Below are 26,647 nucleotides of genomic sequence, written 5' to 3'. Positions count from 1 at the left end.
TAAAGAACACATGTCCTGCAAGAGCACTTGGCACCAAGATGCAAACAGGGAAATACCCCTAGCCTCAATGGCTCCTGTCAAAGACTATTTGCATGTGGGGAAAGGATTTATCTTTGCAAATGATCCCTGTGCACAGTGCTGGCACTGGCGCCCAACAAGTCTTGTCTTCACAAATCAGCTGCCACTCAGCACTGCAGGACCCAACCACACCACAACAGGTCTGTTGCCAGAACTACACTGGGGGCCTTCTCCACACTCACCCTACTCACCATCTGCATGCCAAGACAGCCAGGCAACCTCTTTTCAGGCTGACTTTTGGAAGATGGACTCAGTTTCTTGTAAGCTTGATGCCAGACTCAAGTCAAAGCAAAGACACGAGAAGCTCTTCTCTCCCACTCCTGACACCTCACCACCCAAACATCTCTTATTTAGTAAGTAACTCATCCACTACACCACCCACAGTCATAAGACAGCAAAGGAGTTGTGGCTAAATTTCTAGCAACTCTTACAAAAATACAACTAAAGCACATATAAGAGAAAACTCCCCTGGTATAACGATTCTTTAAAAAAATCTGTCTAGAAACAGCAAAAAAAGACAAAAAAAACCCAAAACCAACTTTGTCAAGAACTGCATAACCAGGGAAAGAGTGAGCAGATAGAAAAGGGTTAGGAAGGTAATTTTTCACTTTGTTAGTTACAGTAAACATCTCCAAATAAATGTGATCTTATGCAATTTCATCAGCCAAACCTCCCTTCTCTATTTTGAAAGGTTACATGAAGTGGTGAAATGTTAGTTAATTTACGTCTTAGAGGACTGGCTAAAAAATAACAGAAACCTGCAATTTTTTCATAATTATAAGTCAACACTTAACTGATATGAGAAGCCTCTATTCACAGCCACTAAAAGGAGCATTCATTCCTCTTTACATCATCCCTTTACTGCTGTCTTGATGCAATTTTCAACAGCAGGTGAAACCACTAAAAAATTGGAAACAGTGTGAGAAATTTTCCTCTATCTGGTTTTAATTAAACACTCAGCAACACAGAGATGTGATAAAGAGAGGCAACTCCTTTCACCTCAGCTGCTGCCTGAGCACCCATCCTTGGAGAGCTCAGTGGAAACCTCACGTGCAATGTCAGTGGTATTTTCCCTACTACTGAAGCAGCGGTTCAGATTAGGGTCATGACAAAAGCAATAGAAGATAATTCACATCTGATTATGAACTATGTGGTGGTTGTCTGGTGCCCTTTGAGGTTTCAGAGGATCCACCTGAGAAGAGGGCACTGGAGAGGCTGCCTTGGGGAAGCCTGGATGAGACCCAAGCTCCCCACAGGCTCCCATCCCACAGAGGGACCTTCCATTTGGGCACTGGGTGGGAGCTGGAGCATCTCCCACCCAGGAGACTCTCACCACAAGCTGACACACCCCACTCCCAGCTCCTGGCTCAGACACAGCTTTTGTGGGCAAACTGCCCAGACTCTGAGGCTGGACCAAGCACGTGTGCACCTGGCTCCCAGGTGGACATCCAGGACACACATCCAGCTTCAGTATCCCCATGATACAGGATGGTCAGTCTGAACTCCAGCTCCAGATGCTGTTGGTTTCCTTTGCCAAATGCACACCTTGGACCCCAGATGGCCTTTCTGAAGAGCTGCTTCCAGCCAGTGAGCTCCCAGCACTGCATGAGGCTGAGGCTCCCCCGGTACAGGACTCTGCGTTTCCCCTGTGTTGAATTTCATGAGGTTCCCATTCCAGTCCAATCTATCAAGCAGTCCTCCCACTGTGGTACAATCTGCCAGCTGCCTAGAGGGGTACTCTGTCCCATAACCCCAGTCAGTAGTGAAGATGTCAAACACTACTGACTCCAGCATAGACTTCTGAAGTGCACCACTAGTGACTGGCTTCAACTCAGCTTTGTCCTGCTGGTCACACCTGAGCTCAGCCAGTTTTCAGTCCATCTCATGATCCATACTTCACCAGTTTGTCCAGAGGGACGTTACTGGTGACAGCACCAAAAGCTTTACCAAAGCTGAGATCAAGCACCACTGCTCTCCCTTAATTCACCAGCGTTTTCATCACAGAAGGCCAACCCAGCACCTCTGCTCCACGTTTTCCCTGCTCTTCCTTTCACTACATATCTGCAGAAGTACTCCTTGACTTCCCCATCTTTCACCAGAGCCAGCTCCAGATGAGCCTTGTGGCTCCTGACCCCAACCATGTGTTCTCTGGCAGTGTTTTTATACTGCCCCCCCTCTGCCAGGTCACCAATCCCTGCTTCCACCTCTTACATATTACATCCTTTTAATTTCTTTCTTCAGAAACCCTTGCTCATCCGTGCAGGCGTCTTGCCATTTCCTGCATGTCAGGATGGACCATTCCTGAGCTTGGAGACTGCAATCCTTGAAAAAAATCAACCAGTTTTCATGACTACTATTCTTCTCCCTACCTACTTTAGAACTCCTACAAGTCAGTAAAGTACGGAATTTATTTATGCAATATTCAAAGTTAGGTCAGTCTACAGAAATGCTCTCCCCTATTGTAGGCACCGGTAGAGTCTGGACTCAGCTTCCATGTAAATCTCACCCTGTCTACATTCACAGTAAAATGACATGGCAAAGTAAAGAGCTACCTGTGAATATTTACACATTAAATGCCTACTTAGAGATTTAACTCCCCAGTGGATTCTCTTTGGACTTAAAAATAAGCATAAATGCATTTCTGAGTCTGACCTTTAATCAAAACATTTGAGATCAGTGTGTAAATCACTCAGTTGGGATTTTTCCTTCTCATGTGTTAAATCACTGCAGCATAACCTAATGCAAACATTCCCTTAATTGCACAAAAGCCCTTTTGGAATTTCTCCTTTCACTGTATTCACTACAAAATAGGTTCCTCAATGCTCCCTTGGAAAAAACCCAACAAAGCAACTAACACAACCCACAAAACTTATCTTTTGAAAACTAGCTAAAAGAATTAGTGTAGCTGTTAGGGGGTTTAAATTTATTTTTTCTTAAAAAAAATTACAAGAGCCTTTGTTTGTAGATGAATGTAGCCTCTTCTGTAATTATATCCATGAAAAGAAGGGTAGCTTTTACCAAACTGATGATGAAACTCTCCACTGTGCTTTTTCTGTAATGTTAAGAGTGAAGCTCAGAGCTGGTACCAAGCTGGTCCCTGCACATCCCTTACTTCTCCCACTGGCACCCTTGACAGATGAAGGATTTTATACTTTCTGCAGAGGAGCTAATTGTCCCTTTTAGAAAAGGAATCATTGTTGATCCTCAGTTAAAACAGATTGTGATTCACTCTAGTGCCAGTCACAAAACATCCTCTCTGGTTGTCTTCCACCACAGCGAGAGAGATGTTTCTTCAAGCAAAGCAAAAAAAAAAAAAAAACCAAAAACCAAACCACCAAAAAAACCCCTAAGAGAACACTAAAAATGGTTGTTCCCCATTGGTTTTCAGCTGGTGGAGCCACAGCTTTTATCCTGCAGTACAGTCAGTGACTCAGGCTGACAGGAATGGCTGTGCAAGGAGGAACATGTATCCCATCCCCTGTCCTTCCCTGAGCCAGCAGCCACAGCACAAGGGTGTGTGCTAAGGAGCCAGCTGAGCACCCTGCTCCTGCCCTGACACAGCCGTGTCCTCTGCAGGGCCAGGCTGAAATCCCAGCCAGCACCTCAGTCCTTCACCTTCTGGGGAGAGCAATGGCTCAGCATCTGCTGACAGCAGAAAGACCTTCAGCTCAGACCTGAAATACTGGGTGCCCCCCAGGCTCCAACCTCTTCTTCCCCTGCACAACACTTGCCACCATTTCTTCATGACCTGATCTATTTTATGCCTATTTAGGACTAAACATGTGGCCTGCCCTCTGTTCTGATCTCTGCACTCCAGCCTGCACAGAACAAGCTTATCTCACTTCCCTCCCCCTTGTGCTTCCAAGTCTGTGCCCTGGGCTGCAGGATGAGCATAGACATGCAACTGTTTGCTCCCCAATGGTCACACCTGACCTTGAGTCAGTCTTACTCCAATTTGGACACCGAGACAATGCTTACTTGATTGTCTAAGTCAACTGCTTGGTGAGAAACTGCAAGTTGCATGGTCAAAAAAATTCAAACAACAATTTGCAGGCATATTGGACACTTTTTCTGGTTGTTGAATATTTTTTTTGGAACAGTAGTGCTCTAACAGGAAATGATGCATGCTGCTGCACCAGCAGCACACCCAGATCCCAGATCTTCCTTCAAAATAGGAATTAATGTCCACTCTTTAGGGAGATTTTTTACACACCATTGTCACCTGGGTGTGCAGCTCTTGTCCCTCAAGAAGGGCACACTCTCATTCACCTCACTGCATTTAGGTTGCACTCCCAATCAAATTTACAACACGTACAAGCAAAATTGAAGTAATGACCTAGCATTCCCCCACAGTGCCCCTGTAATTTGGTTGCCTGGTCAAAATGAAAATGGCTCAAATTAAAAACAAAGGGCATTTATACCACCTTCAGCTCAGCCCTGGTGCTGGCAGGACCAACAAATATTGACTTGAAATGGCAAAAGCCCAGAAATTTACAGGGATGCAAATATACAGGCATAAGCTTCATAATAAAGGTGAAATAATGTATTTCTCAAAACCAAAGCAAATATCACCACACATCTGCCAGAACTCTTAGCAGCCTCCCTCTTCTTCCTTTTTTTGTTTAATCAAAGTTCTCTCTCGTTTTTTCCATACTGTATGGAAACATTGAGTTAGAAACTCCCCAAAAGCACATGCTGGTGAGACACCCAGTTGCTGTGGGCACTCCCAGAGTGACTTGCCCTCTGCTCCCCCTCACTGCATATCTCTTCCACTCTGCATTTAAATCTCACAGCAAAATTCACAGCAACCTTGAGGACCAGAGCAGCCAAGTCCTTGAAGAAGCCATGGTCTCTCAACAAGCCCACACAGACCTTGCACTTGGGTGTTGAGAGGGAGCAGGAGTCAAAGCAGGGACAACCCCACCCAAAAGAGCAGAAGAGAGAACTCTGACCATTGGGATCAGCCAGTGCACATCACCCTCACCCACAAGTGCAAGCTGAGCACTGGAGGAAGCGACACCTGGAGCAGGGCTAGAAACTCCCCATGCAGGCACTGACCCCGCTGGGAACAGAAGAGCTCTAAGCCAATGCTCATTATTCAAGGGGTACTTTGTCAGAAAAATGAAACTAAGTCCTTCCCCCCGACCTTGAAATGCAATATTTCTCTGACCTTACACTAATCTAACACTGGGTTTCCCAATTCTCCCAAGCAAAACCCCAAGTACTTTCAAAGGAAATTCTACCACAAAGGAGTCCAGGATTTGCCCCTCAGCCCAGGAGCATGGGTGTTTTGTTTTGTGGGTTCTGTTTATTGCCCCTTCATGAGCTACAGAAGTAAATCAGACAGATAAAGTGAGATGGGGTGTCCAGCCAGAGCCCACTGCAGCCACACGGGTTTGAGCTGCTCCCTGCTCCTGCCTGTCATCCCTCCTGCTACCCCCATGGGGAAGCCAGGCAAAGTCCCTGGAGGTGGGAAGCAGGGAAAAGCAGAGCTTCACACACTTAGCACACCAGGAAGCTGATTTGCAAGTCTGCAGTTGGCACAACTTCAAAGTGTTTTCTTTGGGGCAGCCTCTGGGGATCACCTCTCTCTGGGCTGGTTCTTCACTGGCCTGAACTCCTCCCAGGTGTGAAAGAGGGGCTGAGAAAGCCTTTTCCCAAAAGAGTTAACATCAGTTTGCTCTTACACAGCATGCGGGCTGTTTCAGCCTCACCCAAACTATCCCTTCTCTTTTCACATTTTCTTAACAGGTCAGGAATGTTTTTTGGGTTTGCTTTTTTAGAAAGCGTGGTCTGGCACTCCAGAGTCATTCCAACCCATGCGGAATTGCCCCATAGCTCTCAGGTAATGTGGGATTTGCCACATGAGTGAAGTGCCACATCTCCACTCTGCCAGAAACTCCTGCCAGGGACAAACCTTGTCCATGCTGCACCCAAAGCCCCAAGCCCAAACCTGCTCTGGATTTGAGTTCTTTCCTCTCTCTGAACTACGCAGTGACCAATTGCTGGCATTGCTGGTGTAGCTGTCAGGAAGTCCTGTGCCACTCTCCACGACCAGGCAACACCTCCCAGCACTGTCACTCTCACCATCCTCACACAGGAATGTCTCCCTCAAAACCAGCACACAGAAAGACTGAGAGATTCTCTTTCCAGGCAAAGCAAAACAAGCTTTTTTCTAATCGTTTGTAAAGCAGCATCTGAGACCAGCAGCTGATGACTGCCTAAATTGCATAAAAACCTCATTAATTATCAATAACCTAGACTTGTTATTATGCTGGGAAAAAAAAAAAAAGAGCAACCAAAGGAAGGAAATGGCAAGAGTGCTCAGAGCTCCAGCACCTCATTCAGCACACAGAGCACCAGGGTGATCTCTAGAACCACCTGCAGGTTATGTGCATCACCTCTGTAACTGTGCTGCACATCCTCTCCAGGCTTAACTCTTGATACCTTTAAAGACTCGTGGGCAGAAGACAACAAGCAGAAGACAAGCAGAGAATGCAACCTCTGGACACAACCTCTATCCCATCACACTCATCTTCCACCCCTGTCCAGTGAACAAGCAGAGCAGCCTGGGAACTCTGCGCCCAGAATCAACTTTGTACAAGCTGAAAGAGGTCAGCAGGACATGGAGCATCACAGCCCTGTCCCACACCATTGACTCCACCTTCTCTTGGTTACTCACATCACAATTTGCAGGAAATTGCTGTCTACCTGTCAAGATACCACATTCCCAGGGAAACAGCACATGGCTTTTACAGCCCCAGCACAAAGCAGTCACACACCTGACCATTCCATGGTGGGCATGGCCTGGGAGGTGCAGGGGCTGCTGGACAAGCCAGGCAGAGAAACACAGCAAGGGAAAAACATTGATGTGAATTTACTTATTCCCTGATCTCTGTGGCATAATAAAAACAGAGATGAGTCCCACCTGTCAGAAATAAGTCAATCATGCCCCCATGACCTAAACAGGACTGTCATTCATGAGGCAGCACTGGATTTATCAGATGTGTTCCATCTTCTCAATAAAAATGCATTAGTAAATACCTTGCATGAATTTTATTTTGAGATGTCTTGAGGGTTTTTTCCCCCGAGCTGAGCCACCGAGGTCTGTACCCAGGTCACAGGGGGTTTCCAACAGAGCAAGTGCCTCACTTGCTCTGCATCACTGCAGCTTTGCAGGGCTGCACTCCAGAGGCCCAGCCCTGCTCTTAACAGGAAGAGGTACAACAAGCCAAGAGACTTTCCAAGACAACCAGCTACTGACCTACACTTCAAAAAATTACATGCTTATTTCTGAAACCAGCTCAAAATCTGGACTCTAACACACTTGATTGGTGTGCAAGTCTGTTTTCTATTGAGTATTTAGATCTGGGAAACATGGCTTTGATTAAAAATGGGCAACCCACCAACTGCGGAGAATTTTCACATAACTGCCTGGCAAAATAAAAAAAATTAAAAAGAAAAAAAAAAAAAAAATAGAGCTGCAGCAGTTATTACCATTCATCAAACCTTCTGCCTTGTTCCCTGAGGAATTGCCTGTTTCCCCCACCTACACCTAGGATGCTCAAGGTTAAGTGCAACTGCCACAACACTGAAACATGGAGAATCAAGATTTTACCAATTACAGCTCTTTCCATTGCCTGCTACACAGCTGGTTTGTCTTAGCTGATGTTGCACTCCAGTATCTTTTGCTGTTTCTCACATTTTTCTTTAAACAAAAACAAAAATCAACATTCCCTTAGAACCAACATGGTCATGGATAGAAGGGAAGAAGTGTGACAGGTGAGACCATTCATGAGAACGGGTCTGATCCTGCTGCATTTCACATCAGTGACAAGAACAGGCAGGGCAGCAGAGAGCAGTACATGGCCAGGTTAAAACCCTCTTGTGAGCAGGGGAAACCACAGATAAGTGACAAAGTTTATTCACTATCCTCTTGCTCCATCACTGATTATTTTCCTTCCAATCATTTGACCCAAATAAATGGATTTAGTAGGAATTTCACACCAGCAAAAGACAGAAAAATCAAGATCCTGCTCTAACTCTATCACTACTGAAGGCAATATAATATCCACAAGGCCAGGAAAAAAGAACCAAGACACAGTGGCAGAGCCCTTGGTTGCCTCAATTCAGCCAGGTCCATGTTTGATTTATTACATTAACTATCATACTTCTCCCACCTGATTAGAAATCCCTTCCTACCAAAGGTTTCCAATCAACAAGCACATGTGCTGCAGTTTTGCACTTGCCAGAGACAGGCACAAAAAAGGCGCCTCAAATTACTGGCATTTAAATTTGGGACATCCACAAACTGTGTTTCAACAGCACCTGACCCAACCACGGACCACACCCAGCACTGGCCTTACCTGATGGTCCCAAACCCCCTGGGTGGCAGTGCCAGCACAGAGGGAGACCGAGAAAGTGCAGCAGGACCACCCAACTCCCAGCCCAGGAGCTTCACCCCTGGAGTTCCAGTTCCCTGCACTCTGCACGCCTGGGGACAAGCTGCAGCACAGGGAACAGTTTGTGTCATGACCAACAGAACAAAAGGGTATTTCCCATGCCTGGGAGAGGCTTCAGGCTCTCCACAGACCACAGGAAACATGATCCAAGTCAGATGAAGCATCTAAAAAAGCACAGCTGTCAAACTGCATTTAGGAATGGTTTTTTTCTTTCTCTTTATTTTAACTTTGAAATTTTCTAATTTTTTCAAATGGCCACAATAAAGGAAGAAAACATCTTGTTTTCACTTTACAGGAGTTCTGAGGTGTCAGAAGTGAAACAGTTCACCAACTAAATAAAAGTTTAGATGTTTAGAGAAACATTTGAAAGTCCCTAGCAGTTCTTCTACAATAGCCATCTACTTTTCACAAAAACCATAAACACACTCTGAACTCAAACATGCCTTGTTGAGACAAATTCTTAAAAGAGCAATATTCTATATGAGACATGACCTTTTGTAACCTATTAAATGCCTCCTGGTTATCCATTTGATCCACTCTGTATTTCATGACAACCTCTGATATAAACATTTTTTACACTTGCACACTGTCTTCCCTGCACTTCTCCCAACATTCCCAAATACACACATTAATCCTCATAGGATGCCAAATGCTTTTCACTGCTGCTGCCTGCAATTAAAGACTTTACAATTAAGGCTGGATTTGGGTGAGATGTTTAAGTATTTGTGTTGTTATTCTAATCCAATCACATGGCTCTTTCAAAGTCATTTGGTTTCTCATCCCTGGCACCTGATGAACTCAATTCTCTGCTGGAAAGCTCAGCCCCTAAAAGCTCATCAGGGGGTCGCTGAGCCCATCTGCACATGTGGTACCATCAGGGACCCCATGGCAGCTCAGCCCTGCTGGGCAGCACCAACCCCAGCAGCCCAACACGGCTGTTTAAGCAGAGCTGCCGCTGGTGCTCCTTCCCTGGGCAGCAGGGAGATCAGACAGACAAGCAGCCCTTGTGCACCACCCCAGCCCCAGCAACACCAACAGAGCCCCAAACCCAACTGCCTGCAGGTCTGCACGCAAAACCTGCCAATAGGAACTTTTCCAGCATCTCAGATTTGGAAATAGGTGTCACTAGCAATAAATCCTCACCCCCAGCTGAGTCCCCCTGAGTAAGCCCTTCCATGTTTTGTATGCACGGTAGTTCTCAGCTGAGCCTTAAATGAGTGTTTGTGCTCTGGGGTGCTGGGGTAAAAAAACCTTAATGAGTCATAGGCCTTTTCTTAAAAGTTTGATGGAACACATAAATGTGACACTAGAGATTTAGTAAAAAGTGCTCCAAAAAACAAGGAATGAAGTTTCAGACAATGTGAAATACTCCAGCTGGAAGAGATACATGACTTGCTTGGCCTCTTTTTTGTGCTCTGTCTCAGCACAGTAACAAGCAAGGCTATGCTGATAGAGAGCTAAAACAACACAGTGAGGTTAAACGGGGAGAGATAACACATACCCTAGAATGGAACCATTGCTCCAATGTAGAAAAAAAGGGGGAAAATCCACTTCAAGAGACAGCGCCCACATAGGCACAGTGAAAAATCGCATAAAAATCCAGCTGAACACCACATTTCTTGGTTGATCCTTAGCACATTTGCTAATTTTGTTCAGAGCTGAAGGCTAATAAGCCAGCAGGAATCCTGCTGCCAGCCTCAGGAGCTGTCACACCCCTGGAGCAGCTCCAAGCAATGCCACATCACAGCCCCAGGTACAGATGTCCTGTCAGGACTTGAATCTTTCAGGCAGCTGAACACAGCCCTCCAAAGCAAGCCTTTCTAAGCTTGTAATAAAACTTACAGACATTGTGCACATTCCTTCCTCTCATCCTTCCAGCTGCTTTGGTTTGCTTTATATTACACATTGTCATCCCTGCCACACTTTGTCCAGGATGGCCAAAAATCAACCACCACATCATAGTCTAAGACACTCAGTTTCTCCAGCCACAGAATATGAAATTATTTTGGACACAACCAACCAGACTCTGCCAACATGCTGTGAAGTGCTGTCCTGAGATATTTGAGACATATGATGTAGGTAGAAGGCCAAGCCCAGAGTTTATGGAATGTCTGCATTAATATCCTGAATTTTAGTAAAACTATTTAGCTTATCACCATTAGTTGATTTTCTTTCCATTGCTGAACAACCCTATTATACACCTGAAAGTTACTTTACCAAGTTTTGGGGTTTTTTTTAATTATTTTAGCATTTTTAAAAAATAATCACTTTGGTATTATGCAAATTCTCTTCCTTTGAGAGTGTTTTCCAAGCACCCAAAATCCACATGGCCTAGACACTTACATCCTAATTTATTAACTGTGGATAGTAAGGATTTCAGCCTAGACCTGCTGCCATGAAGCCATCAGTGCTAACACAAACTTGTATGTTTCCACATTTTAGGGATGTTTTCCACTGACAAAGAATCAACTTCAATCACATTGTAACAACAGCTACTTTGACAGTTACCTGTTCCTTCACAGCAGGCTCACATTTCTACTCTGCAAACTATAGTGGCCACAGAGCCCATTAAAGACATTAAATTGGGATTTACTCCCAATTCACACGCCACTGTGTACGAATATCCAGTGAGTGACTAGACCTCAAATGGGACAATCACACCCAAAAATCTTTGTGGAAGATCCAGCACAGAGGCAAGTGAAACAACTGCCAATGCAAGTTCAGCTCTGCTAGAGAACCATTTTTTACTTTCAGTCTTGCTTAGGATGTCTCCCTGACCAACCTAAGCAAGCAGAGCTGACCGGGTTGGGTTTTTTTTGTTTGGGGGTGAAGGGTTAGTTTAAAAGTGTGATGTTACTTCTGGGAATCAGAGGGCTTTATACTTGAGGAAAGCAACACAGCCCTGGCCTGGAGCTTGTGACAGCCCTAAAAGCTGAGGAGAAGCAATGAATTGTTCAGTGTTTCTCACAGCATCCGCACTCCAAACCAAACTGCAACACAGGCTCCCCTCAGCCCCTGCAAACCCTCCCTCCCCTTGGTACATTGCATCCTTGGCACATTTTTTCCAGCTCTGCAGATCTGTGTTATGTCCTTTTTTTCACATAAATTCCTTCTACTTTCCCCCTTCCTTCCTACTCCTTCCTCCATTTGGATGATGCTCCAGCTACAGTCTTCATCACTATTTACCATGATTTTCTTGCCTCACTCAAGCACATGTTCCTGGTAGCTGTGAGCCACAAGGATGCTGCTACTTCACACGTCCCCCAGCATCTCCCACTGCAGCTCCTCCTGCACCTTCCCCATGAACACACACCTCCATTCCTGACCATTTTTTCAGGACTTTCTTGCCTTTTGGCTAGAGAAGCCTGACCACACTCAAACCAGTTTCAGCAACATATTTTCCAGCTGTAATCGGGAAATTAGCAAAACCCAGAACTCTGAGGTACACAGCCTGTTTGAACACTTCAGGAAACCACACCATGTAAGTTTATTTCTATTTAGATATTTGCCTATTGAAGGCAAGTTTTCCACAGGACAGCCTCAGCTGAAAAAGCTGAATTATCTCAGCTGCTTACCAACACTGAATTAATTTCTAGGCCCAGATACAGAGAAATATAAAGTAATCACAAGACAATCTTTGCTTATCCCACCAAACAATACAAGGTATTAATCATTATGTCTATTTTGATGGAAACTGGAAAGATCCAATATTTCACAAAGAAACCTTCAGAAACTCCTAAGACCGAAAACAACACCATAGTAAATCTCTTGTTCTGGTCACCAGCTGCAAGCTCATCTAAATTTCATCTCTAAGCAATAGAGCTTCTAGAGCCTCACCACTGTTACCAGTCTGAATTTTGACCTCATTTGCATAAACACCCATCCATCACATCAACCTGCACACACAGAACAAGCACAAACATACAATTCTGAATTCATGAGTGTATTGTAGGGCTCAAATCCAGATTTGCATGGATGACTACACACAAAGAGTGGAGAGGGCCTGGATGGGTCTAGAGATCTACTTCCCTTCACCTGATCTTCCCTTCCCTCACCTACCAGGCCAGAGGCTTTTAAACACCACATTATCAGCAGTACTTCTTAGTGGTGCCCCAAAAAACACATGCTGGTACTACTGGGTGGCTTTCTGGAAAGACAGGAGCTCTCAAAAGTCAAGGCTGCTCACCAGGGTAGGCACAGGCTGTGCCAGACACAGAACTGCAGTTATTAAGAGAATCCGGACTTTGTGCCTCATTTTGAGGCATCCCAGCTTCCCTTGGTAAACCTCACTCAGGTCCCAACAAAGAGGCCTTTTTCTGCAGGGTGAAGACAAAGATGCCTGTGGAAGACAGGGCAGGTGACAGCTCTGTGACAGGATCACTTGTTCTCACTGAGGAGCACCACACATGGTATGAACTTGCTATGTTCTGCACCTCAGCTGCGTGAGAGCTGGGGTGAGGTGGCAGCAAGGGGTGGGGAAGGCTCTGGATGTGCAGAGATGGGGAAAAGCACTTTCACAAAGGGCACTCACTGCACTAGGGGAGCTGAAGGACAGCAGCAGAATTGCTAAAGTGCTTGTCTCTCCAGACTTTGCACTGGCAGGAATCTACACTCCCCACCTCCCCAGGCTCAGATGCCTCTCACATCTTTACTTGAGGACAATGAGACAATTAAGTCACTTCTTGTGCTGATCCCACCACCCTGGCCAAGATGAGCAGAACCCTTGATGGGCGATGGCTGCAGCACAGCAGGGGCTGCCAGCAGTGTATGACTGCTGCCTCCAGCCACCCTCCTGCCACTGCTGACAACGCCAGCAGAGAAATCTGCTTCAACGTAACAGCCAAATCCGTGCAACTGCTCAACACAGACGTTTCCCTGCCTGGCAGATGACAAGCCATAGGTTTATACAGGCAGTCCCACAACAATGCATGACTTGGATGGGTGTGCCAAAATCCAGCTTTCACCTTACACTATTTTTTTTAACAGTTCGACATCAGACTGAAGTATTCTGCAAAGAAAATGGAATTTAAGACAGTGCCTGAGCTTATGACTTTCCAATACCCACAAATGTCCTGTTGACCCCTCAGGTTGAACATTGAATTTAAAAAACACTCCTGAAACAACTTTGACCTCACCTTATATCAATGTTCAGCTCAAAACAGTCATGTGAGTGAATGTACATTTTTATTACCTCTCTTCTCAGCATCTGCCACTAAACCAAGTGCATTTACTAAACTGTCAGTACCTCGACTGGGGACAGACAGAAGGTCTCAGAGGGTTGAGGAGAAAGAGGTTGGGCAGGGAATGCACAGGAAGCAGCTACAAGGGAACAAAATCTCACAGCTTTATCCTGTCCAAATGCAGGCTGCTGCCAAAGGAAGGGTCTCAGCCTCCTGGAGCCCTCTGTCTGCAACCTCTGCCTTGGGTCTGCTCCAGCCATCTCTTCAACAAGGACTAAATGGAGCAGCTCACCAATCCAGCCCCAAACAACTCTCCCTCTTCTCCCACCTCCTCTGCAGGCTTTGTTTTCTGTCAAATCAGTGAGAGCAGGTGGCTGCAAGGTGTTGGTGGAGCACTTGGAAGTGGAAGGGTGCTGCCCCTCACCATGCAATTGGGCAGAAGCAGAGCCTTCCTTTGGCAGCACTGCTATCTTTACTCAGATTAAACCAAGTGTAGGAGGGCATCTTCCATCACTCTACAGATGCTCTGAAGCCTGGGAGAAGAAAGAGGAGGCTGGAGAAGGTGCAGCAGTAAAGCAAAGCTCCCAGCACAGCAGCACTCAGGGCTGCTCAGACCAGCACGGGCAGACAGCTGAGAGCCCACCAGACCTGAGGGCTTGCACCCTGCTTGGCTGGGCTCCCCCAGAGCCTCTCCAGAGCTCAGACCCTGCACTTCTCTCCTCCATCCTGTATTTATCTGTCCCAGACTACAGGTCCCTCCTGAAGTAGAGCAGGGAGGTGTGGGAAAGCAGCAGGGACTTGCCAGCACAAGCACCCATAGGGGAATACTCACAAGAATTGACCCACAACCAGGATGAAGGCAGGGTAGAGCTGCTCCTCCACTAAACAGGGCTGATTAGTCCCTTGACCTCAGTTTTAAAATAGCACACTGCTCAATTTTTAATTTTACAGGGGTGTGGGGGCCAAACAACAACGACATGATGACAGGACATGGAGCACAGTAAATACCTGGTGTCCTCGTATCAGCATTTACTCACTAGACAATTGAGCTCATCTAATTAAGGAGCAGTAAACCATCTCCTCTGTTTCCTCTGCCTAGCTGAACTATTGGCTTAACACTTTGCTCTCCACAGGCATCCCAGAACACCCACCCAGAACTGCCTCTGGAGTGTGCCAGACACCAGTGCTAAGCAGACTTCACAGCTGTAGCACATACAAACTGCAATGCAAATCAATGCGTTTCCCTTGCTTCCTTTTATTAACTTGTTTAAGACCCTCTCAGGTAAATCAAACTAAAAATAGCAGACTTCTCCCCATTCTGTTCTCACTCTCCTTGACCCTGACCCTGTGGTCAGCCCTGCCAGCCTCTCATGCACTAGCTTAGCCAAAGCTCAGCATTCACCTACACGGATCATCTGAACCAAAAGTGTGGGATCAAGCTCACCACAATTTACTAAAACCTCAACAACTCACAGAAATCAACTTTCAAAGCAGCCAGGTTTCTCAGTCTCTCACTGCACTCCATGGAAATCTTGTGTTACAAGCCCCATCCAGCTTCTGCACATACTCACAAAGGAACCATGACTGTCCTCAGCAGGATCCCCTCAGCTGCTGAGGAGCATCGTGCCAGGTGTCAACACTGCAAAGGATGCAGCGGGTGATCATCAGCTTTCTCATCAGCCCTGGACGGATGAAGGAAGGCAGTATGCACTGCATTCAGCTTCCTCTGTCTGGGCACAAAAGCTTGGAGAAACTCTGCCACTGCACTTTACAGAAAGGTTTTCCCGGGAGAGAGGGTGCTGCTAGCTTAGCTACCTCCCCTGATCGGCCCAGGTCTCTCTCCCAGACAAATGAAGGGAGCCTTGCAACTCACTCCTTCCTTCCTTCCTTGCAGAGCACACCGATGCTGTGCCCAACGCAGACTGAGCCCCGCGATTAAATCAGCGAGCAAGGTAACACTCACGTCTCCATCCCCAGGAACGCACACGGCCAGGCAGCCTCTGCCCACGCCCGCGCGGCAGCACACAAAGCACGGAGATAACCCTTCCCTCAAAGGCCTCTGATGGGGCTGCCTCATCCACAGCCCCTCACTTTCCCAGGCCTCTTCCTCCCTGCCCTGCGGGAGCTCCGGCATCCCCGCCCGGGAGCCCTCGCTCCTCGTTCAAGCAGGGAATGGACGAGCTGCTCCCGAGGGCTGCCCGGGGCCGCAGCTGCCGGCTCGTCTGCAGTGCCCAGTGCAGGAGAGCCAGGGCAGTATCTGAACGCTTTACAAACAGCTTTTCACAGGGGTTTTTTAGCCTCTGCCATCCAGTACAAAGTAAGAAAGACAGGGGAGCTTAATCCTAACTAGTGTGGCTACAAACCACGTGCACTCTATTCTCATTTCAAGAAGTGATTTTTTTTCCGTATAGAAGAAACAAAAATTCAGGAGACAACCAACATGCCGATTAGCCTCAGCAAGGACCGAGGACTCGCCTCTCCTCCAAACTCCCCTCTAGGTCCCAGGGATGTCCCAGTGTGCTGAGCAGACCCTGCGAGGCCTCGCCGGGCGGGAACAATGCTGGGCTCTCACAGGTACTCTGAACTAGCACAAAGACTTCACTGAACGAGGCTCTAAAGACTATTCACCAGCCATACCCATCATCTACAAAAGTTACCCTAGACTGAGAGCACGATCGCAAACACCCCTGGGATGCGGGAGGTTAACGGGGAAGCTTCAACAGCCCGTGAGGAAGGGGGACAAACGAAAGGCGCTGTAAGCCCCGACTGCACAAACAGCTCTTGTCACACTTCAGACAAGTGCTCCCATCCGCACGTGGAAAAGGAAGCGTCAAACATCCCGGCAAACCGCGTTAGGAAGAGAAGGGAGAGAGTTCACATACCGGGAGTGAACTACGGTGCGAGCACCTCTGACACCAGACAGTGTTTGTGGCCATGTGAGACTCCAGCAGGCACCTGGTCCAGAGCAGCCCCGGGCATCGCACACCCGCCTTCTCCACGGCCGAAGCCGCCCGGCTCGGCAGGCCCCGCACACCGCCGCCCTCCAGCCGCCCGCTCCCCCTGCCCCACTCACCGAAGTACTCCTTCTTCATGTGCATCTCCAGCTCCTTCTCCAGCTCCAGCGTCAGCGCCTCCAGCCGCCTCTCCGCCTGGCTGGGGCCGCTCTCCCGGCACGGCGTCACCTGGTACGGGAGCTTGAATTTGGGAGTGGGAGCGGAGCCTTTGGTCGGGCTGTAGGCGTACGGGGGCGGCGGCTCGGGGGCGCCGGCCGGGTGCTGCTGGTCGTGCCGCGGCGGGGAGTGGGCAAGGATGCGGTGGTACACGTCCCCCAGCTCGGGCACGGCACCGTCCTCCTGCAGGCCGGGCCCCAGCAGGGACGAGCGGGGCGACGGCAGCTGCAGCTCGGGGTAGGCGCTCATGGAGCCGCGGGAGCTCCGCGAGCTCTGGCTGGAGATGCTGGAGCGGGGACTGACCACGGCGGGGCCGGCCGAGCCGCGGCCCTCGGGGCCGCAGAGGCTGGAACGGGGGCTGGCCAGGGCGAGCCCGGCGCCACCCGCCCCCTCGGGCTCGGCGCTGCCCGGCGGGCCGTACCTGGAGTCCGAGTAGCTGGAGCGGGGGCTGGCGGTGCAGGAGTATTGGCTGGCGGTGCTAGAGCGGGGGCTGGCGTGGCGCTGGTCGTAGCCCATGCTGATGCCGCTGGTGCGGTTGCTGCTGGGTTTGCTGCCGCCGCCGCCGTCGTAGCCGGTGAGGCTGGCACGGGGGCTGGAGTGTTTGCTGGTGTCGCTGGCCGTGCTGGCGTAGCTGGAGCGGGGGCTGAGGGCGGCTCCGTCGTACTGCACCAGGCTGGCGCGGGGGCTGCCGTACTTGTCCTGCCCGGGCACCACCAGGCTGGAGCGGGGGCTGGAGAACTTCTCGTAGGGCAGCGCGGCCGCGCCGCCCAGGCTGGAGCGCGGGCTGGAGAACTTGCCGTGCTCGGCCGCGGGGCCCGGCGACGCGGCGGCCACGCTGGCCCGGGGGCTGGCGGCGCCGAACTTGCCGTCCGGGCCGCCGGGCGCTCGCCCGCCGCCCTTGGCCACGTAGCCGCCCTCGTAGGCGCTGCCCGGGGCGTAGCGGTAGCCCTCGGCCGAGTAGCGCTTGCCCTTGTCGGCGAAGCCGCTGTAGCAGGGCAGCGCCACCTCGGAGCGGGTGCACAGCCCCTCCTCGCAGCACGGCGGCCCCGCGCCCGGGGGCGGCTCGGCGGCGGCGCGGCCGTTGGCGCGGAGCGGGGCGGCTTTGCCGCAGGGGGCGGCGGCGGGGAAGCCTTCGGCGGGCGGCGGCGGCGGCGCGGCGGTGCCGTTCATCTTCCGGCCCCGCTGCTCCGCCGTCATGTGGGCGGCGATGACCCGCTTGGTCTCCTCTAGGTCGGGGTGCAGCGCCAGGTCCCGGCGACCGCCCCGGCCGTACGGACCCTCCGGACAGGGCTCGTACAGGGACAGGTCCTCCATGAACTTAGTGGCCTTCAGTGCCATGTTCTCCTCGTACTTCTCCATGCTCGGCCGGAGGCCGGCGGCGCGGGGCGGGCGGCGAACTCTCCGTCAAAGCGCAGCGCCCGGAGCAGAGAAAGAAAAGGGGTAAAAAAAAAAAATCCAAAAAAATCCTTAAATCCAGCAACACAAAAAACAACCCCAAAACAAGCCCCTTCCCGCGGTCCTGGCGGGGCAGCGGCGTGTCGCGGCTCCTCGTCCGGAGGGCGGCAAGGCGGCGGCCGGGCTCGGGGCGGTCACCCGGGCGGCATCCCGCGCCGCGGTGCTGGGCTCGGTGCGGCCGGGCTGCCCGGCGGAGCGCGGCCGGCGCAGACGAGGCGCCCCTGTGTCACTTTCCAGCCTTAAATAAGTTGCTCGGTCTAGTCAATGGCGCGCTGCGCGGAGGAATTTGCGCTCGGCGGGTCCCTACCCCCGCCGCCCCCGGCCGCCGCCCCGCAGAGGGGCCGCGGCCCGCCCGCACTCCCGGGCGGGGGGCGAAGGCAGCGGCCGGCCCGGAGGGGCTTTGCGGCGCGGCGAGAGGAGCGCGGGGCGCGGCGAAGCAGGGACTCCTTTGTGTGGGGCAGGAATGCGAGGAAGGAGACTGGGCGCTGCGTCCCGCTGGAATGTAGTTAATGCCGGAGCCAAACAATGATTTTCCCCGAGTCAGTCAGGGAGAGGGCGGCCGCGGCGCTGCTCGGCGGCGGGGTCGGCAGCTCCCTCCTCGGCTGGGGCCGGCGGCGGGCGGTGCCGCGGCTGCGGCGGGGCTGTCACCGCGCCGGCGGTCCCCGCGCGGGGCTCGGGCAGCTCCGGGGAGCCGCGCACGGAGCGCCCGGGCAGGAGCGCTCGGGGTCCCGGCCCGGGGGGGCTCCGCCATCCGCGCCCCTCGCTGGAACTTTCCGGCGGGACCCTCGGCCTCGTCCCGCGGTGGGAAGGGGCGGCTCTGCCCCACCTCCGGCCGGGGCTCTCCCGCACCAACCCCAACATCGCAGCGGGGCCGGGGGTCGGCATCGGCCCCGCACCTGTGCGGAGTCCCCAGCGCCGGCCAGGTGGCTCCGCTGAAAGGACTTATGTTTGTAGCACGGCAGCTGAGGGTTGTTGCCAGTTATTTATTAAGTCCTAAAAAAAAAAAAAAAAAAAGCAGCGCTAAGACATATGATAAACATATTGTGGCCTAAAGCGATCTGTGAGTTGACGGGCGTGTAAAAAAGCAGCTACTGTCTGTGTAACTGCAAGAGCTTCATCTGTTGATCGGTGACGAACGCATCGGCGCCGCTTGCCATTTACATCTGTGTGCTCACGGGAAAGGCGGTCAGAAAACAGCCTCCCAAAGCGGCTACTGAACCAAGACCCCTGATACTAAACCGTAGCCTACAGTTAATTTCTTTTTTTTTTCTTTTTTTCTTACTTTTTTTTTTTTTTTTTTTTTGTTGCAACGGAGCTGCCGCTCCCTGATGGTCATTTGTGTTGATGGCAGAAATGCTGACAAAGCCCTAACTACAGGTATCTGATGGGTGTCCTTACACTGCTGGGTGCTGAGCACCCTGTGAGGAGAGAAATATGGCACAGGTTTGAGCTATAGGTGCTCTGCTGTGCCAAGAACATTTTATTCTGTTATCAGACCTAATTAAACATTAAAAGCAACTGTGTACTCAAAAATGTCCCCCAGCTGTGGAGGGCAATTGATTGGCAATCTGTTTTCTTGTGTGTGCAGGGGTGGCAGGCAAAAAAAAAAAAAAAGAAATCCAACAAATCATGTAAACGTGCAGAGCAAGACTTGAAGAACAAATATGTTAGACATGGCAGAGGCAGTCCACATCCATGTGGACATATATAAGCAGACACCTCCAATCTTGGGAGTAAACTGCTCTTTTCTATGTTCACATCTTTCATTACACTTTTTGCCTATCTCCTAAACAAGTACTATGTATGGTACTAGTGGAACAAGTTACATCTCACCTGTAGCCCATACATGTGTGATGGTCAAAAGCCCCTCTTGCACTTGTGTGTCCTGGTGCAGCCCCTTGCTGCCCCAGCTCACAAAGGGCCCTCAGCACCAGCAGCAGACACATCCCAGCAAATGTCCCCCAGCTCCAAGCAGGATCAGAGCAGCAGCTCAAGCCCCTGTCTCATTCAAGCCATGGATTCCGGTAAGTTGTCAGCACAGACACAAACTGTGCTGTCAGCCACGTCACATGGACACATCCCTGCCAAGAACAAAAGGTTCCTCCCACAGAGCACATGGAGGCCACCTCTAACTTGAGACCTCAACTGCCTCACCTGGGATGAAGTTTGTGGCAGTGAGCATCTCCTGACCTGCTGCTTTCAAGTGTGCTGGTGCAGAGCTCCTTCAATCATTCCTGGGGCCTGTACGAGGCTGTTCTCTCCTGCTACTACTTTGCTTACTGCCAATATTGGTAAGATTATCTTCCTGAGAAGCTGGGAGAGGCTCATGGACACCTTGGAAGGTTGGTTCATCAGAGCACATGTGGAGAAAATGTATTCTATTTTAAGAGTTTCTTGTCTTGTTTTTTAACCTTGCAACATTAGATAGCTTTATTATGAATCTAACTGAGTGGGTAGGACGTACTGGGAAGCCCTGCCTGTGTGCTCATGCAAGGAAGCGTTTTGGGCAGATACACCTACAGCAGGAACTACAGAGCTGAAGGTACAGCTTACACTCACAGCTACAGTGTCCTTCTGTAGCTCTGTCCATCTGACCCACAAATCTGCCCTCGCTCAGCCTTTTGAGGCCACTCAGTTCTGTGGTGCTGCTGCTGCTCCCAGCACGTAGCAAGTAGCAGGTTTCTGCACTAAATCTATTGGTACGTAAGTCATGAAATTATGTGCTTTATTGAGCATGAACTCATGGGAAAAACATACTGGGGAACCCAAGGAAACAGCCCTTTTCAGTAAGCAGTGGGGATCAAATGATAAAAATCATTTACTTTTACTGTTTGAAAGCTTATGCTTGATAAGTAACTCCTGAGCCAGAGCATCCTGGTACCATGTTCCCATCTCAGCCCTGCTGCAGGGGCAATGCTCCTGGCCCTCTTCACCACAGAGCTGTGCCTCTGTCACACACATGGAGAATATCACATTTATCTGCAGTGCAGCCTTAGGTGTGGACCATACAGATGAAATAAGTATGTTTGCAGTGGTAAGCAGCACACACAGCACTGCTGCATTTCTCACAGAGGAACATCTGTGCCAGGTTGTGCAAACAGAGTGGAGTTAAAGCTGCTGTTGCTGTACTAAGTAGCCTCGTTATTCTCCTCACTGTTAGATACATGAAAACCCAAAATACTGTGTAGTTACAGCTTCACAATCCTGATATGGTTTTCTCCCCACCTAATTTTCAATATACTTGCTTAATTATAACAAACAGCAGTAAAATGTATATACTGCAAAAAGACTGACACTTCTGCAACTAAGAGCACAAGAGTTGTGAGAAAATTACAAAAGTTGAACTTCATTTCATGGTTTGGTGTGGCAATCCTTATGCCTGATATTAAGTTATCTCAGTAAATCAGATATTAAGGAAAGCCAGATGCTTTTGTTAAATAAACTCCATAGTCTAGGACTTAACGGGAGCAAAGCAGCCAGGTGGAGTTATTGATTTGTGAATATCAGCAGGCCCAGCCTCCCAGGCAGAGCACTCCTGTTCCATGTAATCGCCAGCATCTACAAGGGAGCAGCGCCCAAGCCAGCAGGCAGGGAGACCTGCTGCTCTGCTGGGCTTTGCTTCCCTGAGCTGCAAACAGTTTATTAGTGACAAAGCAGGGAATCTGTCAGTGTAAGAACTCCTTGTGGAAACTTTAGCTTGATTGAAGACAATGGCAAAAATCCCATGACTTGTGTTGTGGTGTGTGCATGTGTTATATCAGACCTGTTGCAATGCAGGAGGGAGTTCTTTGTCTCTCTTCATCAACTGAACAATTTGAAGCTGCTCCACAGATTTCCCTACTGAACTGGATGCTACTGCTTTTTTGCAATTTCCTTCTTTGTCTCCAGCATTAGGAAATCAATGAAATTATACCTTGACATCCACAATGTAACTGTTTTCCAGTTTTAAAATTGATCTGTTTCTTGGTAAGGAATGTAATGATTATTGTTTTATCTCTGGTCTGTTTAAAGCCTGATGAAAAAAACCCAAACCCAAACAAACAAAAAACCCCAAAAAACCTTGTGAAATTAATTTAAAAATTATGTTAAGAAGTTGTTTTTATTTTGGGATGGGAGACTGAAGCTTTGATTTTCTTTGAAGTGGTAGCTGTATTGGGTTTATATTGCTTTGTTTTTCTTGTTTGGATCCGGTATGTTAATTTGTGTTGTAATACTTTTAAGTATAAGCAAACATTTTGGAATATGAAGTTCGCATATTAATATGTATTTGGACTTGGGTGATTTGTTTGCAAATCACTCTGTTCTGACCTGTTTTCATAAAATTATCATTTGCAGTTGATCACAGCGTCTAAAAATTTCAATTCTAGAGTGTGTTTTAGGGCACCATCTTCTGGCAGACAGCACACACTGTACTTGAATGACTGCCCTCGCTAGGCACAACTATGTAAAATATTTCTGACTAACACCACTCTGCAGGCTTACAGGTCATTTCTCATTCTAAATCTGCAATAAAACACAATTTAACATTTTTTACATTCTTCTTATTCACTGCAATTGCAGCTATTCACTGTGCTGCACAAACATAACTTGGGACAGACCCTGTAAAATTCCAGTCACAACAGGCGCTTTGTGAACGTGCTGGGGTAGACAGACAACATCTGTCCAAGCACTTATGATTAATGCACCATATATGTATCTTATTTCTTTTATAGCTTCATCTTCTACTTCTCTTACATATTTTAGATAATCACACTTCTGCCCAGTGCAGTTTATTGGCTCATACTTTGGAGGCTGCACAGGGCACTGGCCATAATTCCTTGCACTCACAGGACACAGTCACTGTATATTCCAATCCAATCAGTTAGCAACCACTGCATTTGCAAAAAAACATCATTTACTTGGCCAGCTCAGTTAGCAATGCACTCACTTAGTGCTTTTAAGGAGGTCTTAAGTTATATAGCTTCTGATTTCAGAGACTTGGAGGAGCTACAGTTTCTCTTGATATGATAAAAAGAATGTCCTGATTACGATACTGCAAACCTTCATCCAGCACAGAAATCAGAGGGCATTAGTGCAATGAATAAAGAATGGAAACACTGCATGAGGGTCAGGCTGCCAGACACATGCCCCCTGTGCTCTGGTGGTGAAAAGTATCAGCCTGACTGCATGTGCCTCTTTATATCCATTGAAGAAATGAGGCAGGCTATCAGCACTGACCTCCTGACCTGGCAACACCACACACTTCAGCTGTGATGAGAAGGATCATTTCAGAAGGAAGAGGACATTGGTTTGTCAAGAACACCACTTACATTTACGTTGCATTGTATTTTCCATATAGAATGATACTATAGAAGTATCACTTGTTAAGTGAAAATAATCAACAAATTTGCAAGGATAGAGCTGTGGCATAGGTGTAACTGATGATGGCTGTGTCTCTGTGTTTGGCATCCTCTGCACTCTCCAGCTTGTAGCTCCTCTCCAAATCGCCAATAATGCTGCAGTCCAGTGGGCCCTGTGTCCCACAGAGCTCTGGCCCTGCACTTACCCAGCAGCAAATGTGTCAGTTGCACACCTCCAAAGCCAAAGTGCTACCACAGAAGATTCTGGGGGTCTGTCTCTTCTTATCTCCAGCCACTGCCTCGGTATTGCAGGGATGGAATTGCTTAATGTTTGCAGGTGGTTTCAAGTGTTGCTGAAGAGGACTGGCAGAGCAATTCCGTGAGTATCTTTTCTTTTGAAAATTGTACTGCAAACTTCTAACTTTTTCTCATGTGAGTGAAGGAGTCTGCTGATGAGAGAGATAAAGGTAACATGTATCTAAAAACCAATTTCCTTCTTTTAATATGACAGATATCAAGCTATATTTACAAATACATGCATTTACTTCATCCTGTTCCTCCCTTAAAAGAATGAAGGCCTCCAAATCAAAGCATTGCCTCTCCCTCTCATACATTTGTCTGCAGGTATAAGCTCCCTGTTGTCATTCTGCTTAAACACTAGCCCAGAAATAATCCCAGGCAAGCAAAAATCAGATAATTGACTTGTGTATGATTTTCTGTATTACCTTCATCCTAGTTCCTACTTTCTTGCATATTCTGTGTTTTAGATGCACAAAATGGAGGGGTTCTTGTCCTTACAACTGCAAAGAGAATGAACAAATATCTCTACCTATAGGCACAGACACAAACAACCCCAAATTTATTTTGCTTAGTTCTGTGTTTATTCAGTTTTCTAATCCAAATTTAAAATTTTGGGGCAGTAGAAGTAAGGCTTGAAGCTTAAATCAATGAAATCTACAGACTGAACACAAGCTGATTTTATCTTCTGAAGCCTAATAAACGGTTAGCAAGAGGTCTTTGTTGTAAAGGTCAGAACTTGAAATGGCACATCAATCTGCTCCCAGCTGTCAGAGTCGAGAGGCCAGGCAAGGATGCACCTCTCTCTGTGGTTCAACTATGGAATGGTTTCATAAAGTACAGCTAAAATGTCACATAGAAACACTACAAACACTAAATGGTTATCTGCAAGTTGCAGTGGGTCTTTAAGAAATAGATAATGGCTCTTTAAGAAATAAGCTGTCTGTCATCATGGCCCCAGAGTTCATTCCCCTGAATGGTTATCACTTGCCTCATAAAGGTGATTCTCCAGATGCTTTGGGAGTTCCTTCACCCTGTCAGAACAGCTTAATGAGTCTCTAGTTAACTGCTGTCAATCATCAATGGTCAATATTCCTTTCCATGCTCTGCTGCAGAAAAGGGATGTTGAATTAATAGCATGCAGACACTAGATACATTCTGTAACATTCCACTATTTTCTTGTCCATACATGGCACTCAAAGTCACTAAGTAAATTAAAAATGCAAGCGTGAAGAATTAATTGTTTCTATAAAAGCAGCCAGAAAAGCTTATCTGCATTAGAGAATTTTGCATGAGTATAAACAAACAACTTGAGAACCCCGTTTGACAGGAGGGCCAATTTGTATCACTGCAAACAGCATTTTGTAAGCTGATTTAATGAGCCGGGCTCAAAAATTGTCAGTGAAGACAGAGCCTACGTTAGGTTGCCAAGCCAAAGCACTGGGAAGAATTTCACCTCCATTTTAACATTTAGATCTTGTGCCTTCCAATTATACTTCCTTCCATATGACCATTACTATTAGGAGTTGAACAAATTGTCATTTGGGAAATGGAGGGGTTTTTAATTACTTGAAAGCTTAATTAATGCTTGAATTGGTAAGGTTTTTTTTAAGAGCAAGGGAAAGTTTAAGTTGGAAAATTCTACAATAATACAATGTCGGTGACTAGTAGCCAATTAAGGACACTCATACTCCACCAGTTCTGAAAAGCAGCTTTTCCTTTCGCACAGCGGCAGTTTGCATTTAGTGGTTCATTGTGTATTGCCAAACTTCCAAATAACTGACCGGAACAGCCAAGAGCCTGTCCCATGTTCTGTGGGAGCAGCCCATGTAAAGGAAATGCATTAAAAATCCTTCATCTCCAAGTGTGCTACAGGAGGGATCCAGGAGCATTCTCTGCCCATCTGGCCTTTCGTGCTGCAAACCAAATGATCACAATGTTTATTGTTACGAACAATAAACAATAACTTAAGGAGAAGCCACGGAGACACAATAGAACCCCCCATTTTTTTCACCCCTGAATCTCTCAGTGATATTTCAGCTCATACATGACTCAACTTCCAACTCGCACACACTCTCAACTTCAGTTAAACTAATGCAATAAGTTACTAGAATTATACCTTCTACTGTTGTTTTTTTTAAAAGTTAGGAAGTGAAATTAAATAAAGCAGTAATTTTATTTTTATTAAAGCTTAAAACCAAAATATGTCAGCCTTAATTTTTGGAAGATGTCGTTAGACATTAAATTTTAGTGCTTCAACTGTTTATGGCAAGAAGTTTTTCATTGCATCATTGAAATCCTTTCTGTAACACCTTATTTACATCTTTACATCTTCACTCCTGCCAGCTAAGCAGCAGCTAACTCAAAAGGATTTCACTGTGAACTACTATGCCTCCAAACAAGCCCCTGCATATGACTGTTAATAACTAAAAGAAGAAATAAAACATTAATTGCCTCATTAAATTGCCAGTGCAGAATGGCTACTAACACAATGATGAGCTGGCCTTTGTTTTTGTAACATTCTCCTTCTATACAGTTCACATTCACTTTACAATTCAGTCTGCAAACTGTAACAGAACCAATCTTGCTGCTCAACTGCTGTGCCCTGTGAGGCTCACTGCACACTCACCTTGTGAATGGGAGGTTTGATTCCCTATCACAAAAGT

At 47.9% G+C, this 26,647-nt stretch overlaps 1 protein-coding gene across 2 annotated transcripts in view; it reads right to left on the bottom strand.

The window, feature by feature from the left end:
• The window catches only part of WTIP (WT1 interacting protein), an 83,390-nt gene extending 64,429 nt beyond the window's left edge, over nucleotides 1-18,961 (bottom strand). The window contains exon 1 of one of the 2 annotated variants that reach the window (XM_085072049.1): nucleotides 16,794-18,961. In XM_085072049.1, the coding sequence (XP_084928175.1) occupies nucleotides 16,794-18,249 (1,456 nt within the window). In that variant the 5' untranslated portion in view covers nucleotides 18,250-18,961. The remainder of the gene's footprint in view (nucleotides 1-16,793) is intronic. The other variant, XM_085072048.1, reaches the window with a different exon arrangement.
• Nucleotides 18,962-26,647: the final 7,686 nt, after the last annotated feature.

This window comes from Lichenostomus cassidix, chromosome 11 (assembly GCF_008360975.1).
Source record: "Lichenostomus cassidix isolate B80296 chromosome 11, HeHo_3.0, whole genome shotgun sequence".
Classification (NCBI taxonomy): Eukaryota; Metazoa; Chordata; class Aves; order Passeriformes; family Meliphagidae; genus Lichenostomus; species Lichenostomus cassidix.
Note: the sequence above shows the minus strand (reverse complement) of the source record. Positions and strands in the feature narration are given on the sequence as shown.